At 39.0% G+C, this 18,531-nt stretch overlaps 1 protein-coding gene and 1 pseudogene across 5 annotated transcripts in view; both read left to right on the top strand.

Annotated features, from left to right (window-relative positions):
* The window catches only part of RNF38 (ring finger protein 38), a gene marked incomplete at its 5' end in the record, with an annotated part of 109,437 nt that extends 95,642 nt beyond the window's left edge, over positions 1–13,795 (top strand). For 3 of the 4 annotated variants that reach the window (XM_080669631.1, XM_080669633.1, XM_080669632.1), the window contains 5 exons: positions 131–237; positions 2,120–2,204; positions 6,118–6,239; positions 8,486–8,585; positions 10,323–13,795. In XM_080669631.1, coding sequence (XP_080525757.1) covers positions 131–237; positions 2,120–2,204; positions 6,118–6,239; positions 8,486–8,585; positions 10,323–10,385 — 477 coding nt within the window. In that variant the 3' untranslated portion in view covers positions 10,386–13,795. Of the gene's footprint in view, positions 1–130; positions 238–2,119; positions 2,205–3,199; positions 3,255–6,117; positions 6,240–8,485; positions 8,586–10,322 lie in introns of all 4 variants that reach the window. The other variant, XR_013960667.1, reaches the window with a different exon arrangement.
* A 3,219-nt stretch (positions 13,796–17,014) lies between these two features.
* On the top strand, positions 17,015–17,826 carry LOC308248096 (small ribosomal subunit protein uS2-like; annotated as a pseudogene). Its single transcript has one exon. The product of its transcript is annotated as a small ribosomal subunit protein uS2-like (transcript).
* Positions 17,827–18,531: the final 705 nt, after the last annotated feature.

The raw sequence follows: 18,531 nt of genomic DNA, 5'->3' as shown, positions 1-18,531 counted from the left end.
AGAAATATTAAATACCACTTGAATAGTAAAGAACTTTATAGGTTGTTTGTTTATTTTTAAGAGACTTTGACATTAAATATTTATAAAGGTAGAATGATCTTAAATTGCCTAAACATTTTTTCTCCTACAGCCTTATCCTCCATTTATGCCCCGGAGGCTCACAGGACGAAGTAGATACCGATCCCAGCAGCCAATACCACCTCCCCCTTATCATCCCAGCTTACTACCATATGTGTTGTAAGTTCTTATTTTAATGAGTTCTACATTTGGCATTCTTGAGATTCTCTTTCTTTTATGAGGATCTTCTATGTGGTGTATAATTTAGAGTGTTAAATATTTGTATTTAATGTTAGTGGTTGGGTATGGGGCTATTTAAGGGTGAAAGAGAAGAGTCAATGACAAGGGAGAAGTGGGGGAAGAAGAAATTTTGAGCCATAAAATAGGTTTACCAAATCTAAAGGTAGGAAAGTTAAAATTTTTGCTACTTTTACAACTGGCATCACTTGCCATCTTATTTGATTATCCAGCTTTGGATGCTGCTGTTTCTCTCAGTGGAAGAGAGAAAGAGAAGTTATTTCTATGCCTTATAAATATTCTGTTAGAGGTCCTGGCTGGTTAGAGCGTCGTCCCAGTACCCCAAGGTTGCAGGTTAGATCCCCGATCAGGGCACGTAAAAGAAGCAACCAATAAATGCATTAGTGAATGGATCAACAATTCCATGTTTTTTAATTAAAAAAAAAATGAAAGGAAAATAAATACTCTGTTAGAATTACGTTTGTAGCAGAAGCACTCATGGGTTAAATATATCTTTATTTCTTTTTCATGTAATGAAGTCCAGAAGTAGACAATTCAGATTTGATTTTTTCCCCCTAGTATATTTTATTGATTTTTTACAGAGAGGAAGGGAGATGGAGAGTTAGAAACATCGATGAGAGAGAAACATCAATCAGCTGCCTCCTGCACACCCCCTACTGGGGATGTGCCTGCAACCAAGGTACATGCCCTTGACCAGAATCAAACCTGGGACCCTTGAGTCCGCAGGCAGACACTCTATCCATTGAGCCAAACCGGTTAGGGCCAGATATGATTTATTTAGCTCCATAACTCTGAGGAATGGTTCTGCCATTGTATGGCTTCCTCTAAAATGGCTCCTCAGGCCCTGGCCGGTTTGGCTCAGTGGATAGAGCGTCGGCCTGCGGACTGAGGGGTCCCAGGTTCGATTCCAGCCAAGGGCACATGCCCAGGTTATGAGCTCGATCCCCAGTAGGGGGCATGCAGGAGGCAGCCGATCAATGATTCTCTCTCATCATTGATGTTTCTATCTCTCTATCCCTCTCCCTTCCTCTCTGAAATCAATAAAGAAATATATTTTTTTTAAAAAAATGGCTCCTCAGGTTCCAGCTATTAAGTCAGCATTCCAGCCAGTAAAAATGAAAGTGGATCTCTCTGCCTACCTGCCTCCTCTCAGGAATACTTCCTAGAAGTTCCATGTATTACTCCTGCCAAATCCCATGGGCCAGAATGTAGTCCTATGTCTATAATTACCTGCTAGGAAAGCTAGGAAATGTCTTTTAGGTCATGTGCCTATTTTACACTATTTTGATCATTGTAGCTCTATTGTAAGTCTTAAATCAGATAGGATAAGTCTCCCAACTTAGTTCTAAAATGATTTAAAGTCTTTTGTGTGAGCCATATAAATTTTTAAATCAAATTAGTTTCTACTTGAAAAAAGGCTTGCTGAGGATTTTGGTAGGAATTGCATGAAATCTATAGATCATTTGGGGAGAAAATTGACTCATAATATTGACTCATCTAGTCAGTTAACTTACACAGTATATCTCTCTATTCTTTTTAAGTTTATCCTTGCAGTATTTTTGCAGTTTTTATTGTGTAGGTCTTGCATATGTTTTGTTGAATTCATTCCAAATATTTTATGTGATTTTATGCTATTGTGAATGATATTTTTTAAGTGTCAGTTTTTGTTTATTGTTAGTGAAGGCAGTTTTTTTAAAGGGTTGCCACTGATTAACCCCAGCCATTTGTCCCTATAGTACTGGTTTTGTTTTTCCTGTTCACTGAAGTAATGTATCAATGCTAGTGTTGGTTATTTTCACTGCAGATCAATGCTTCCAGTGCCACCTGCAGTAGGCCCAACTTTCAGCTTTGAATTGGATGTGGAAGATGGAGAAGTAGAAAATTACGAGGTGAGTAGGTGAACTTGAATTAAGTTGGGGAATATTGTGTGCATAAAAAGCACCGTAATACTCAACTCATTCATCTAATTAAACATTAGTAAGTGAATCCTTTGTACATTTCAAGATATAAATATGTTTGAAAAAAGTGTTCAGCATCCTTAAGGATATTTTGTCATGTACCACACAGCTCTGATTAAAAGACAGACTTTTGGTACTCTATTAGAGTTACATACAACTCCTATGAGAGAATGTAAATGAGAAAACAGTGAATTATAAATTGATGTTCTCAAAGATTTTGCGGAAGCCAGAAGTGTTTGAGTTGATTCTTGAAGGATGGGAAAACTTTTTTTGTGCATAAGGTTGAAGCAGGAAAGTGCTGGATATTCTTGAGGAATTGCATATAGTCTGTGGCTAACGTGAGATTTGATTGGAAAGCTTACCTGGTTGTCCTTGAGTGTCCTGCTAGAGAATGGACAGAATTTTGAATATTATGGGATGAAGGAGCTGCTACATTTTTTGGTGCTATTGGATCTATACTTTTATGAGTCAAAACTCTGCTAGTAGCATGAAGGAATAGATGGAAGAGGTTAAGAAGTTGGTGGTGGGGAAACCTATTTAATAGGTCAGGCAATAAATTATAAAACCATGCAAGTTCCGAACTATAGGATCTGCAAATAGAAAAGAGTACATCTTCAGAGACTTTTTTAACATTTGAATCAACAGTAGAGTTAGGGATGTGAGTGGGAGGGTTGCGAAAGAAGATGCTCTACAAAAACTGTAGTAACAAGGCAGAAGATGACAGTAGGTCAAGTAGATGACATAATCTAATTTAGATGATGTTGATGTTATAGTATTTGAAGTTAGGAATAGGAGGTGCAGTTTAGGGGTTGGAAGGCAAATTCGGATTTGGGTATGTTGAATGTGAGTGACTGTATGTATGACTTGGTTTTGATACTGCCAGCTATCTTTCTCACCCCAGCCTCACTTAGTTTCTATTTATACAGTATGAATACAGATGCTCCTTGGCTTATGATGGGGTTGCGTCCTGATAAATCCATTGTAAGTTGAAAATATCATAAATTGAAATGCATTTAACCTACTGAACATCATAGCTTAGCCTACCTGGTTTCTAATGAATGCATGTCGCTTTTGCACCATTGTGAAGTGGAAAAATCGTAAGCCAAACCATCGTTAATTGGGACATCTGTGCTGGAACACTTTTTTTTTTTTTTTAGGTGAACTGAACCTGGGGAGAGGGAGGAGCGATCTCACACACAAACAATCTTAAAGCATCTTTGTTTTATTTTTTAAATGCATGTGGAAGAGATCAGGCCAAATGCTATATTCTTCTGTAGTTTTCAGAATGCCATTATATCACTTTCTTTCTACATACATAATCACATTGCAGTGTCCTTTGGCTTCCATTCCCAGATTCTTGAGAAAGGGGCTGTAATAATTTCCTGATTTTGTTTCTAGAACACTCTTTATGTTAGTTTTGTACAGAGCGGTAAGGAAAGGAGTTGGTTCTCTTTTAGGTATTCTTTTAGGTACTGAAATTGAGTCTTTTTTCATGCTACTGAAAGGACAGCTTTTCGTTAAACAAATTATATACATATACCAATGGAAAAACTGATACTATCCCAGTGTAGGGAAAATATTTTGTATTTAGCATTGGAATCCTTTCTAGACTGTGTTTTGGATTGAATATGTTTGATCTTCTGCAAAGTCACACTTTAATTCAACCAAGAAAATCTTGCTTGCTTTTCTGGTTTTATCTCAATAGTGTGCACATCTACAGCACTCCCTAGTCCAGAGTACTCACCATTTTTTAGTCTACCCTATACATCTTGCCTATGTGCTTTTACTCCCCTCGATCCTTCTGCCCATTTATTTTCCCCCCTTCCTCTACATTTTGAAACTACTTCTATGAAAGGCATTTCTAGTCCATTATCATATCTAAATGCCCCTCTCCCTCCTTTTTGTTCTTATAAAACCATATGTAGCCGAAACCGGTTTGGCTCAGTGGATAGAGCGTCGGCTTGCGGACTGAAAGGTCCCAGGTTCGATTCTGGTCAAGGGCACGTACCTTGGTTGCGGGCACATCCCCAGTGGGGGGTGTGCAGGAGGCAGCTGATCGATGTTTCTCTCTCATTGATGTTTCTAACTCTCTGTCCCTCTCCCTTCCTCTCTGTAAAAAATCAATAAAATATATTTTTTAAAAACCCATATGTAATAATCATGTCATGCCTTCAGTTATCTTGCCTGCTGGATCATATAAATTTGTTGAGGGCTTGGTTATCATTACATTCTCCTTTCAATAAGGGCTTAATGAACATATTTTATTGAATATAATTGTCATATTTGTGTTAGTTGACCTAAGTGTCCTATTATACAGGAGAGGTATAATAAATATAGATAAGCTATATCATAAATTTTATATGCTAATTGTAATCAGCACCAACTTAACAACTTGTCTAGCATTTAGAAGGACTTAGGGTCATTCATGTTCACAAAGGGGAAGCAATTTTAGGTGACCCAGTTCTCCAAATGAAGCTGTACCAAAATCAGTGTCTGTGGTGTCATTATATTAAAACAGCTATCACAGCATTAGTTATTGAGATTTTTTTTGAGAAATTATTTGTTCATCTCATCTGTCATCATTTCTTTGTTACCCATTCTCTTAACCCTGTGGCAGCCTTTAAAGGGGGAAAGCAGCACACAAAGGGCTGCCTGATTTTAGGATAACGCAAATGAATAATTAGAGTCATTGAAAACTGGGAGAAAGGAGGTACTTGTATAAAACCAGTAAGCATAATAGCTGCAATACGTTGAAACATCAATTATGCTAAAATTCATGAATTCATAGTGATACTTAAAAAAACACACTCAGTGGTCTTATTCATCCTGCACTTGATATATGATTTATACTAACAATGCAATTTGGTATGGGGCAGTTGCTCAGTATGGAAGTATTTCATCTAATAAATGAAGAAAGAATGATAGAATTAAAATATTACCATTTTGCCATCTTTAATGAATAAATGGACCTAGGCAATGTTCCATCAGTGGCTGCTAACATAACAATTAGGTGTGGTGAGCTATGATTGAAATATTCAAATCCACCAATTTATAGAAAATACAGGGGACAAGAAAACTCAAGTCAGGGTGGGGTGGTTCAGTCAACAAAATTCAGACTGAGAATTTCTACAGGCCATTGACCTGTTTTTTCAAAAAATACAAAATTTTAAAAAGATACTTGAGACAACATCAAGCAATGGGAATAGATGGATTTATTTGGATTATGATTTGAATAAACTATTTTTAAAAGTGTTTTGAAAGTAATTGAAACAGACATTTGACAAAGAATTACAAGGTGTGATGATGATGATGATGATGATGATGTGATTTATTCCCTTTTAAAAAATCTTTCCTTTTTTAGGGTGGTGGTGTTCAACTTGGGGATGGTTTTATCCCCAAGGGGATATTTAGCAATATATGGAGACATTTTTTATTGTTACAACTGGGTGGGAGGGTGTTACTGGCATTTAGCAGAGATACTGCTAAACGTTCTACAGTGCACAGAACAGCCCCCCACAATAAAAGTTTATCCAGCCCAAAATGTCAAAAGAGCTGAAGTTGACAGACTGTTTTAAAGATACATACAGAACTGTTAATGAAATAACCATGTTTTAGTTTTGTTTGAAAATAATCTGGTATTTAGAAGTAGAAAGTAATAGGTGAAATAAAATTAGCCATGGATTGTTGAGCCTGGGTAATGGGAATATGGAATTTCATTATACTGTACCTCTTCTTTAGTATGTATTTAAATTTTTCCACAATAAAAGTAGTGTTTTTTTTTAAAAAATTACTGCAATAGAAAAATTTAAAGAAAGTTAAAATATATTTCCTTTTCCATCAACAGGCCCTTTTAAACCTGGCAGAGCGACTAGGAGAAGCTAAGCCACGAGGACTGACTAAAGCAGATATTGAACAACTTCCTTCTTATCGGTTCAATCCTAACAACCACCAGTCAGAACAGACTTTGTAAGTACATTTTTCTGACATCACTCTGTTAAATTTTCTTTTCTACTTTTATGAAACAAAAGCATGAGAGCCATAGATAACTTGATAAAGTAACCTTTATTTCATAATCTTGGCCTATGTCATCTAGTTAGGTAGCAGCTAGTCACATGGGACTGCTTAAATTAAATAAAATTGAAAGTTAAATTTCTTAGTAACACTAGCTAGTGATGCTGTATTGAAATATTTAGAACATTTCTGTCACTTCAGAAAATTTTATTGGACAGTGCTGTTCTGGAATTTTAGGTTGCCCAGAAATTTTATGGTCTCTAATTCCAACTGCAATATTTTGTATATGATTAAAGTCTCATACATGTAAAGTTCGAAGTTTTTACTTAAAGATTCTGCTTATTATAGTATCTTCTTTATAGAAACTCTACTGAGATATAATTCACATTTATAGTGATTCTTAGTATATTCAGCTTTTTGCAACCATCTTCATAAGCAAATTTATACCATTTTCATCACCTCAAAAAGAAACTTGTTATCCATTAGCAGCCATTCCCCATATCTTTCCAATCCTCTTCACCCTGGCACAAACCCCAACTAATTTTTTTTTAAGCTCTATAGAGGTCCCTATTCTGGACATTTCACATAAATGGGCTCATATAATATATGGTCTTTTTAATCTGGCTTCTTTCCCTTAGCTTGTGTTCAAGGTTCATCATGTCATAACTTATATCAGTATTTCATTCCTGTTTATGACCAAGTAATATTTGATTGTATGGATACACTAGATATTGTTTGTCCTTTCCTCAATTGATGAGCATTTGGGTTGTTTCCAAATTTTGTCTAGTATTAATAATACTGCTGTGAACATTTATGTACAGATTTCCCTTGCTCCAAAAGTAGAGTGTTTCATAAACCAAAATGACATGAAGTGAAGAAGCAGTTACCATTAATTTATATGGAAAAATTTTTGAGCATTCATAGCTCCAAAAAATAACCTACCAAATTATACCAAAAAACATAAAACATAAAGTAGCATTAACATACAGTAAAAGCAAGAATTATATGATAAATACAGTTTATACAAAGTAGAAATAACATATGTACAGTATAGTTTAACGTATCAGAATTGGGAAAACTGAGAGCACATTGGAACTGGCCGAGAGGTGGTGGTGATGGTGTGCTGGCTGAGTTATCAGAGGGAGGGGAAATAGGAGGTACAGGAGAGGAAGAGGGTCATCTGTTAACATGTAATTGTTGTCTGACTTCATCATGGGAGGCGGGTCACCACCAGCTACACCTCTGTGCCATTTACCTAGCTATTTTGTTTCTTGTGTTTTCGGTATCTCAAACCATGGCCTACCTGGAAGTCATGAAGATTTACTCCTATGCTTTCTTCTAAGATTTTACAATTTTTAGCTTAGACATTTAGGCCTTTGCTCCATTTTTGAGTTAATTTTTGTGTATTGTGTGAGGTAGTAGTCCAACTTTTTTTTTTTTTTCATAAGACTATCCAGTTCTAGCACCTCTTTGTTGACTATCATAGTACTTTTTTAGTATTAACACATTGCAAATGGATCACAAGAATTGTCGTGTTTTCTGTTCTAAGGCTTGTGGCCAATCACAAGAATACTTATAAGATATTAGCTTATAAGAACATGTAATAAATAACTTCAGAATGCAGTGGGTATTTAATTTTAAAGCGTGCCATTAACATTTACGTAAAACATTTTTTGTACTCATTCAATAGAAACTTATCTGGCCACTGGGTAAAGCTAGCAATGAAAGTACTGGTCTGCAGTATGTTAAGACTAGCTTGGGCCCTAGCCGGTTTGACTCAGTGGATAGAGGATTGGACTGTATACTGGAGGGTCCTGGATCGATTCCAGTCAAGAGCACATGCCCAGGTTGTGGGCTCAATCCCCAGTGTGGGGTGTGTAGGAGGCAGCTGATCAATGATGCTCTGTCATCATTGATGTTTCTATCTCTCTCCCCCACTCCCTTCCTTTCTGAAATAAAAAAAATAAAAAAAAAAGACTAGCTTGGATGTTAAACCAGAGATTTTCCTGATGATCTCTCAGTGAAGAAAAGCACTTTTACTACATGTGTTAATATGATTTTGTGTGTGTGTCTTAAAATTTAAATGACATTTTGATAAGGAAGATGGTAAGTGGTTTTTTGGGGGGGGGGGCTTCAGTGGTCATAACAAAACAGAAAACCACTTGGTTTTATGGTTAAATGACCTTTTTGCTTTTTTTTAGGTGTGTAGTATGCATGTGTGATTTTGAGTCAAGGCAGCTACTTAGAGTTTTACCCTGTAACCACGAGTTCCATGCCAAGTGTGTCGACAAATGGCTTAAGGTAAAGTGATGGCATCTGAGAAGAGAATAACATTGAGTTTTCTTTTTATTGAGCATGGTTTCATGTAGAGTAAGTCCGTCATTGGTGGAGGGTGGGTAAGGAGGTAAGATATTTGAGTAATACATTTCAAACACAGCTTTCAATATGATTTCTAAAAATGAAGAGAAAAGGCCAGCAAAAATGAACTATAATCATCATCATGGGAGTGATTTTGTAAAACCTGAAAAGTGGTTATCTGTCTTTCATAATGAGTACTAGAGGCCCAGTGCACGACATTCGTGCACTGGGGAGTGGGGGGTGTCCCTCAGCCAGGCCTGCGCCCTCTCGCAGTGCAGGACCCCTTGAGGGATGTCTGCCTGCCGGCCCAGGCCCAATCCCCCCTTGCAGTCTGGGGCTCTCACAGTCCGGGACCACTCATTCCTTACCACCCACCTGCAGTGGCGGGAGAGGATCCCACCACTGCCACCGCACTCACCAGCCTTCTGGCTGAGCGGCGCTCCTGCATTGAGCATCTGCCTCTGGTGGTCAGTGCGAATCGTAGCAACCGGTCGTTCTGCCATTTGGTCAATTTGCATATTAGGGTTTTATTATATAAGGATGTCCTAACTTTCTCATGGTATATAGGGGTAAGGCCTGGGTTCATTAGGCCAGTTTCCTGTGTTTAGAAGGGGACCTCACTGGAGCTCCTTTGTCAGAGATTTACATGGAAACAAACCTCTAGTGCTTTTAATTCTGACCCTTTTTTTCTTTTGTAGATATTAAAAAAAAATTTTAAGTCCAAAGGACACAAATTAGTTTATGTTGTGTGGGAATTTTTTAGAATATTCTCATTAGAAGATAATAATATTGGGTTAGATAACTTCCCAGTTTGGTGAGGAAGACAGATGAGCACAGATTAAGGGTACCCAGTTTAGCCCAAACTGAATCCTGAAGGTGAAGAGTCTGAACTTTTTAAAAAAATAAAGCATTAAATAAGCTCAACCCTGACATGTGAGAAGAGAGATCAGAAAACCACAGGTTTCATGTGGCTGATAACTAGTGTACGCTAGTGGCAAGAGAAGAGACAGATGTTCGGAAATGTAACCAGTGACCAGCTTATTGTGAAGTCACTGTGAAGTGGAGGGAGTTTGGGCTTGATATCTTGAAAGTGATGTGGAAGAGATATGAGTGAGATTGTATGTTAGAAAGATCACTGGCCATTGTTTAGAGAATGAACTACAAGGAATAATTTCTGAGAGGCAGGAAGATGGAATAAGGATGTTCTGAGCCATACACAGCACAAATAGTGGCAATTAAATGAAAAGAAAAGGACTGATTTGAAAACTATTATAATAAAGAAATTAGAGTATTTGATGAATAATGGATTATAGAAAGAGAGCAGGTGATGCCTATGTTGCTGGCTTTAGCAACTCAGCAAATGGTGGTGTCATTTGTTGAGATGGAGTATTTTAAGCCAGTTAATTAAATTTGTCTGAACTGGTGATGGATAATGTTGTCTATATGGTGAAGTAGACCCTTTAAAAAAATCAAAAATAAAACCAAAAAAATCAATCATAGGTTATTCGTTTTTTTAGATTTAATGGGGTATTTTTTAAAAGACTTATTAAATGATTGCTTTGTACCCTCTTCAAAGAACAAAGAATATAGAAACTATATGGGAAGTAAGAGTTCCATTGCTTTTAATATGTTTCATTGTGTAAGTCACAATTCAGACAAGTTTTCTCTTTTGTGTTTTAGGCAAATCGTACTTGCCCAATTTGTCGAGCTGATGCTTCAGAAGTGCATCGGGATTCAGAATGACCAACCTAAGAGCACAAATTTAGTTTGGGTTCCTCATCACATGTATATACGGACTATCCATTGAACTTAATCTGTGTGGCTTCCAGCCCTCCCTTTACCAAAAGGGGCAATGGACCTTTCTTTGCACTGTGTGACTTAATCAACTATAAAAGCTTACAATTAGTCTTCATAATTATGGGATTGTTATACTAACCGTGTGATTGGAACTCCAAAGACTTTTTCTTTAGCTTAATTTTGTGTGTGCACTAACATTCCCTGGTTTTTGTGTGATCATTCCGAGTGTTGCTGCAAGATTACAGTGGACGTGATCTTTTAGCATGTGCTTTTATAAAAAGTGGTAGCTCCAGATGATATAGCAATCTACCTTATATAGAGCCTTCAGAAACTGTGAGTGGAAATGAATGCAATGTATGCCTGTTGGTGATAAATGTATCTCTGTGTGTGAGAGAGAGTGTGTAACTACTTGTGTGCAGGCATGGTAGCTAATGTGTGTGTGAGATCTATATACCAGCATGTACCAAGAATGTGTGTGTGTAGTTTTAATTATGCTGCAATGTATAATCTGGTGTGTTATTTAAACAGCACTAGTACTGTACACTGGTTTTTTTCCCCTTGTGTTTGCTGTTGCACACTGATTGCTAAGGGTGCATCAATTACAAGCATTGAATACTCCATCCCCTTCCCTTCCAATGAATGGAATGAGAAAAGCCGCCTTCCTTTACTTCAGGCAGCTGTCGCCTTTTCTTCATTGGTGGTCCAAGTGGGTCGCTTAAGAAAAAAAAGTGTAACAGATCTCACTCCATGAACCTGATTTTTTTATTCTGTTCTGAAAACTTTAAATCTCCAACTTGCTGTTTCCAAAAAGAAGGTGCAATATCATACATCATCAGTTAGCAATATTAGCATTTCAATCAATGATTTGAATGTTGATACTTGTTTTTTCCTTTACATTTCCAGTAAGCTTCTTAAGGAAGTACTTGTGATTTTTTTTTTTTTAATGTTTAGATTGTAGTCTATTCTGAAGATATTTGAGTAATATATTTCTAAGAATACCACTGGTCCCATGAAGTCTTACTTCCTTGACTTCCAACAGAACAAAATCTGTTAGCTAACTCAGCTTGATTTCTGGTATATGTTCTTTGTTCCAGCTCCCATGGGCAACTAAGTTGTTTTAAGAAAACTGTATTTCTGTTTGAGTTAATTCACCTGCCAAGCTCCAATTCTGAAAGTTGTCTAGTTCTTCTCTCAGTAAATGTGCTTCTCATCAAAACCCTCAATTCCAGGATGGATCAAGTGCTGTGACAGCTCTAGTTCCTTAGACCTGATGTGCTTTGATGTTTTGTTGCTTTTCTTTTTATTTTTTTTGAATGAGAAAAATATTATATGACAGGTGTCCAAAATACTTGCAGTATAATGAAGATGTGATTTTTGTATAAAAAATAATGCTGTAAAACAGGAATTGACCTTCATTTAGTTGATCTGAAATATTTCCATACATAGCTGTGTGGTTTTTTTAATAGATTTATTGAGCATAATGCAGATCGTTTAAATTCAGTTTTCCAGCAGTGTTTAGATTCCTCTCTCATTCTTTGTGTGCTCAACATTGCCTGCCTCTTCCCTGCGGTTGATGTCACTGCTTTGCAGTAGCACAAGCTGTGTAGTTCCAGTCAGGATTGTGATGATTTGCTGCCAGCCTCACTCAGCTTTCAGTTGGCTCTGTGTTGGTCTTCTACTCAGACAGTGTTAACTACTTATTACTGCCATGCTACTTGCCTTCCCTTGAAATCTCTATAAGCTCATCACAGCTTAGAGTTCAGTAAAGTCAATTTACACAGAAGCACAATTTTGCCCTTTTCCAGACACTGTTGCCTCTAGTCATACAAATAGAATTTTGCATACTTTCTGTTTGCCCTTAAACTTGTCAGTGCATCATAAATACATCTAAACAGTGATAAAATGCACATGTTACTTTTAAATCATTAGGATATCCCCCACCTATTCCTGATGAATAAAAAGTTTGTTAAAGACCAAAATTATTGGCATAATAATCAGCTACATTACAAATCACGTAGAGTTTAATCTTTATTTTTTTTAATTAAAAAAATCATGTTTAAAATGGCAAAAGCCCATCTTATACATAGACTCTTTTATATAGCTGCAAAAAATTTTTTATCTGTACAGATCTAACGTAACACTACTACACTCAGTATTCATTTTATTGAAGCATGCAAGTAAAGCACTTTTTCTAATTTATATAGATACCTAATTAACAAGGCACATTGTACTAATGACTAGGAAAAGTAGCTCTTTCTTCCTTCCCTCTGACGATGAATTCTTGTCATAATATCCCTTTTCCAGTAAGTTTTTGAGAGGCAGTTGGCAATTTAGGAGGCAGCAGGGTCTATTGATAAAATTCTGATTGTTGGCTCTTGTGACTGATCTCTCTTTGGGAATGTCTTTTCTTTGCATGGGCCTCTTAGAGATGTGTGCAGACTTGCTTATTAAGTGGTTAGTACATATTAGGAGTATACATGCATGTGCTCTGAACCAGCTCAGACTAGCCAAAATGAGCAGCTTTGTGGCTAGCAAAAGAGAAAGAGCAGTTGATTTGTTCCAGCTGTTGTCACCTTGGGTGATGCACCAGATAGCAGGCAGATGTTGGTTTGTTGCCTTCTTCCTCTTTCCTCCTAAAACAATATTGGCTTTACCATCTTAACTCTGCTATGGGGTTTTGTTTTGGGATTTTTTGTTTTTGACATGAATTATCATCTTTGATTTTTTTCTTCTTTTTTTTCCACCAGCCTCCCCCACCTTACCCCCCAAAACAGAACAAAACAAAAAATAAGTCAAGGCCTCCAGGTATTGAGATCTCATTAGGATTTTCTGTCCTGATTTTTCTTTTTCTTTTTTAAGCAAAATTTTAAAAATGTGGAAGCATATTTAGATTTTATACACTCTCTCAAATGTGATTTGTTAAAGATTCTTAAATTTGGGCCTCTTAAATATTTTGAATGAGATCTATAATTCACTTGTGCGAATATTTTTCATATATGTCTTTAGGCCTTCATTAGGAACCTATTTTCCCCCTGTTGTACATTGGGTTACCTCATTTTGCTGTTTGTTTCAGATTATGAAAGCTTACAGGGGTGTTTTTTGGAATCATTTGCTGAGTCATTTCCTCAAATCATATTCCATTGTATCAGTTAACATAGTTTTAAATGTATGTATTATAAATATCTGTAACCAAATCATTTGAAGGCTTGATAAATTTTTAACAAAATTTGTACATTTTTTATGAAAGTTACTAGTAATGCTTTACTAAGTAGTGCAATGAATTTTTATTTTTAATCCCTGTGCCCAATTTTGGAGTTGAGAGGGTTGTTGGTAATAAATGTATGATGTACACTTAATATATTTTGTTGTATTATGTTACTATGTGGGAAGGGTGGGGGTTGTGCTTGAGGGAGGGGGTTGGGGATTCCAGCAAGAAGATAGAGCTGTTGAGCTACTAGCAGCTAGATTTAATTTTTAGACTAATGCCAGTTTTGTTTCTGCATTTGTATAAACATCTTTGAAACACAAAGCAGCTAGTATTATAACATGTGGTACATCCTATATAATAAAAGGCTAATGTGCGAATTGTCCCCTTGACTGGGAGTTCAACCAGGGGGCAGGGCCGGCTGGCCAACTGCCCACAGCCCCTCCTCCCAGCTGGCCTGGCCCGATAGGTCCCCATCGAGGTGGGCTGGCCGGATCCCACCTGTGCACGAATTCAGGCACCGGGACTCTAGTGATTATATAAAAAGGCCAAAGATAGCCAAGTTAGCCACATTTGTGGCACAAGCTTATTGAACAGTAGAGAAGCATAAGTAGGTAAGGATATCTTTCTATATATGTTAACTATAAGATGCAGGAAATAAGATTACAATAGACAATTGTGGATATTTGACTATATTAGTACAGCTTACATCCAACTTACTGTCAGCATAATAACGGAAAGAGAAGCTTCTGCTTGTCGTTTTCCATACGTGTTTGTGTGATTCCTTCCCTTTGACTAAAAAAGGAAGAAAATAAAAGCCAACCTACTTATATACAGTATATGCTGACTGTGTTACTTAAGAAGGGAAGTAGAAACAAAATACAAGAAAAATTGAGGCCAAATAATAGATTCCAACATTATTTTGTCTTTCAGGAAACAGTCATTCTTTGGCTTAAGAGAAGAGAATGCCCTCTGACTGGTCCCAGTACTCAGTTGACAGAAGCATTCAGAAAACTGACCAAGGCCTGACTGTTTCTGTCATTTTTCCAGCACATTTGAAGGAGTGTTTGTGTTGGACCTTGAATGTCTTAAGAAACCCAAAGCTTGTGCTGTTTTATGGCAATGGTATTTACTGCTCAGTTAAAGACCCGTGCACGCTGCCACATCCCCTACCACAGTAAGCAGGGAGCCCATGCAGCTGCTCTGACAGCAGGCCTGGAAGCACAGGCCATGTGGGAGCATGGAAAGCCACATGTCCTTGCTGTGGTGACACAGCCCTGGGTCCTGAGTCACTTACCTGGAAAGGAGCTGTTCTGGAAAGGCACTGGACTCTCAGAGGTCCTTAAATAAGATGTGAAAGGTGAGCTCTTAGGACTTAGCTTTGCCAATTTATTTGCCCCTTTTATAAGTTTTCCATCTTATTCTTACTATGGTTTGATTGTACTAAACCTTAAACATACCAAATGTGCCAATTAAACATCACTGGCTACAATTATTTCTTAATAGCTCACAAGATCTGATTTGCACCAGAGAATAAAATTCTTGTAAATATTTGTGGTCACCTCACTACCAAGTGTTTCAGATCTCTTGTACGTCAGACTAATGAACTTTATAGACGATGCTGCCCAATCCTATATAGTAAAAGGCCAGGGACCATAAACGGAATGACCGGAACAACTGCTCGACCAGTTGCCATGAGGTGCATTGACCGCCTTTTGGTCCCTCCCCTCTTCCACCTCCCCCGCCCACAGGCAAATGGGGAACCACAGGGAAGCAGGTGGGTGGCGGTGGGGCAGGACTGGGGACTGCCGAACGGGCAGAACGGCTGACCTCTTGGTCCTTCCCCCTAGCCCACAGGCTCTGATGGATCAGTGATGGTGAGCGGGGAACTGGGGTAGGTGGTGGGAGGACCGAGCTGATTATTAGGCCGTTGGGATCCCCAGCTCATCCCTGGCTGCTTGGGGGCTCAGGCCTGTGGGAAAGCGGGCGCCAGCGACTTCACCTCCGTCCGTGTGCACTGGGCCGGTCAATGATGGAACGCGCTGCCCGCTTGGGGCTGCTCATGCGGGCACCACCGCTGCCGTTGCTGCTGGGGCTTGCGGTGCTGACAGAAGCTATGGGGCATGCCTGCGACCTACCCAGCCTGGCAGCGGAGGTGGTGTTGGGCCTGGGAACTGGCGAATGGGCAAAAGATGGCCCAGTTCGCAGGCTAGGCCTAGGGACCCTACCCACACGATTTCGTGCACTGGGCCTCTAGTAAAAGTATAATTAACCACAATGAGTTCAAAGTTCATTTCTGTTCCCCACAAACGAAGTGCAAAACCAAGGGGTTGATTTTCCCTGGAGGCTCTGAGGATCTTCCCGTGTCTCTCATGGAAGATCATTAGCTTGTAGACACATAACTCCAATCTCTTCTTCTTTCTACACATGGGCCTTCACATCTCTGTGTTTATCGTCTTCAACTGAGTGGAACTGAGTGACCTACATAGAGGTCTGCTATAGGGTTACCTTAGGAAAAGCCAGAATTGTCCTATCTCAGCAAATCATTTGAATCTGTTCCAACAAATGAACTCAACTCTCCAGAATTTCTTACCATAAAGCATGACCAAAATAATTTTGACCTGAAAAATGTTAAAGGGACTCATTGCTTTATCTTCAGCTCATTCTTGAGCCAAAGATAAACCTTAGCTTTGTGTAACACACCTAAAGGCATGTGTTCTTGCAAATTGATGCAGAGGAGCACAGCTTCCTAATATGCTTTTGAAAATAACTGAAAGTTAACTAGGAAATGTACCATCAGATAAGGAAGCAATTAGCACTGTTGTTGTTTTACAGGGGGATGAGTAAATGGGAGCAAACCTGCAGCCTGTGTTTCAGACGTACAGTTTGAGTCATGACGGTTCCTTTGTTGAATCAAAAGTAATGAGTCTTGAAAAAAACATGGGAAGTGAAAGAAACCAGGCAAAAGGGCACATACTGTATGCTTCTATTTATGTAAAATGTCAAAAGCAAATTCATAAACACAAAGTAAATTAGTGGTTGACTGGAGCTGAGGGATAGGAGGGTTGGGGTGACAGCTCAGGAGTAGAGGGTTTTATTTGGAGGATAATGATAACATTCTGAAATTGTGGTGATAGAAGCACAATTCTGTGAGCTTACTGAAAGCTTTGAATATACTGGCTTCGAATATATGGGTGAGTTGTATGGTATATGAATTACCTCTTAAAGCTGTTTAAAAAAAACCAAACACATAGCATATACCCACCAGAATGTCATAATTAAAAAGATTAACACCTTTCCGTGCTACCCTGAGTGGGACCCAGACAGCCTTGTTCTCAGTTCCCACGTAACTTAAAGGGAAACTTCCACAATGTTTGGAGCCCCTGATGTCCTGCAAACGAGGGATGAGGATGTCCTCAAATTCCTTGCAGCAGGAACCCACTTATGTGGCACCAAACGTTGACTTCCAAATAGAACAGTCCATCTACAAAAGGAAGAAGAGAATCTGGGAGAAGCTTCTGCTGGCAGCTTCTGCCATCGTTGCCACTGAAAACCCAGCTGATGCCAATGCCGTATCGTCCAGCGAGCTGTGCTGAAGTTTACTGGAGCCACTGCTGTTGCTCGACACTTCACTCCCAGACCTTCATCAACCAGATCCAGGCAGCCCTCCAGGAGCCGAGACTCCTGGTGGTTACTCTCCCCGGGCTGCCCACCGGCCTCACAGAGGCGTCTTGTGTTAACCTGCCTACCCCCTGCTCTGTGTATCACAGACTCTCCTCTGCACTCTGTAGACATCGCCATCCCTTGCAGCAACAAGGGGGCTCACCCAGGGGTCTGAGGTGGCCCAGGAAGTTCTGTGCACGTGTGGCACCATCTCCCCTGAGCAGCCATGGGAGGTCATGCCTGATGTCTGCTTCGACAGGGACCTGGAAGAGATTGAAAAGGGAGAGCAGGCCGCTGCTGAAAGGCTGTGACCAAGGAGGCATCTCAGGGTGAATGGACTGCTCCCGAGCTCACTACTGCTCAGCTGAGGTCGCAGGTTGGCCTGGAGGCACAGGTGCCCTCTGTGCCTGTCCAGTTTCCTGCTGAAGCCTGGAGTGCTCAGCCGCCACTGAAGACTGGTCTGCAGCCCCCACTGCTCAGGCCATTGCATGGGTGGGAACAACCACTGAGTGGTCCTAAGCTGTTCTTCCACAAACTCTTAAACAGAATGGAAATAAGATTGTCGAAAAATAAAGTTTCTTAAAAAAAAAAAATGGCCCAATGGGCGTGGCTCAGTGGTTGAGCATTGACCTATGAATCAGGAGATCATGGTTTGATTCTAGTCAGGGGGCACATGCCCGGGTTGCGGGCTTGATCCCCAGTGGGAGGCATGCAGGAGACAGCCAATCAATGATTCTCTCTCATCCTTGATGTTTCTCTACACCCTTCCTCTCTGAAGTCAATAAAAAAATAAATAAATGATTAATAATACCATGTGTTGGTGAAGATATGAAGCAACTGAAGTTCTCAGACCATTGATGGGAATATAATTTGGAGCCACCAACTTAGAAACCTGCTAGACATAAAGTTAAGCATCCCTATAACCCAGTAATTCCTAGGTGCATACTCAACAGAAATGTATGCACCTAAAGGCATGTACAAGAAGGGTCATAGCACACGATTATAGCCCCAACTGGAACCAACCCAAAGTTTTATCAACTATTAAGTTGATAAATTACAGTTACATTTTACAGTGATATTTTATACAGCAAAGAGAAGGAACTAAACTCCCCAAAGCAACATGGACAAATCTCAACAAATATATTGAATAAGACACAAAAGAGTCCATGATGATTATTCCAATTACAGAAAGTTCAAAAACAAAAATGGGCCTATGTTATGTGA

The sequence above is a fragment of the Plecotus auritus genome (assembly GCF_963455305.1).
Source record: "Plecotus auritus genome assembly, chromosome: 5".
Taxonomy (NCBI): Eukaryota; Metazoa; Chordata; class Mammalia; order Chiroptera; family Vespertilionidae; genus Plecotus; species Plecotus auritus.
Note: the sequence above shows the minus strand (reverse complement) of the source record. Positions and strands in the feature narration are given on the sequence as shown.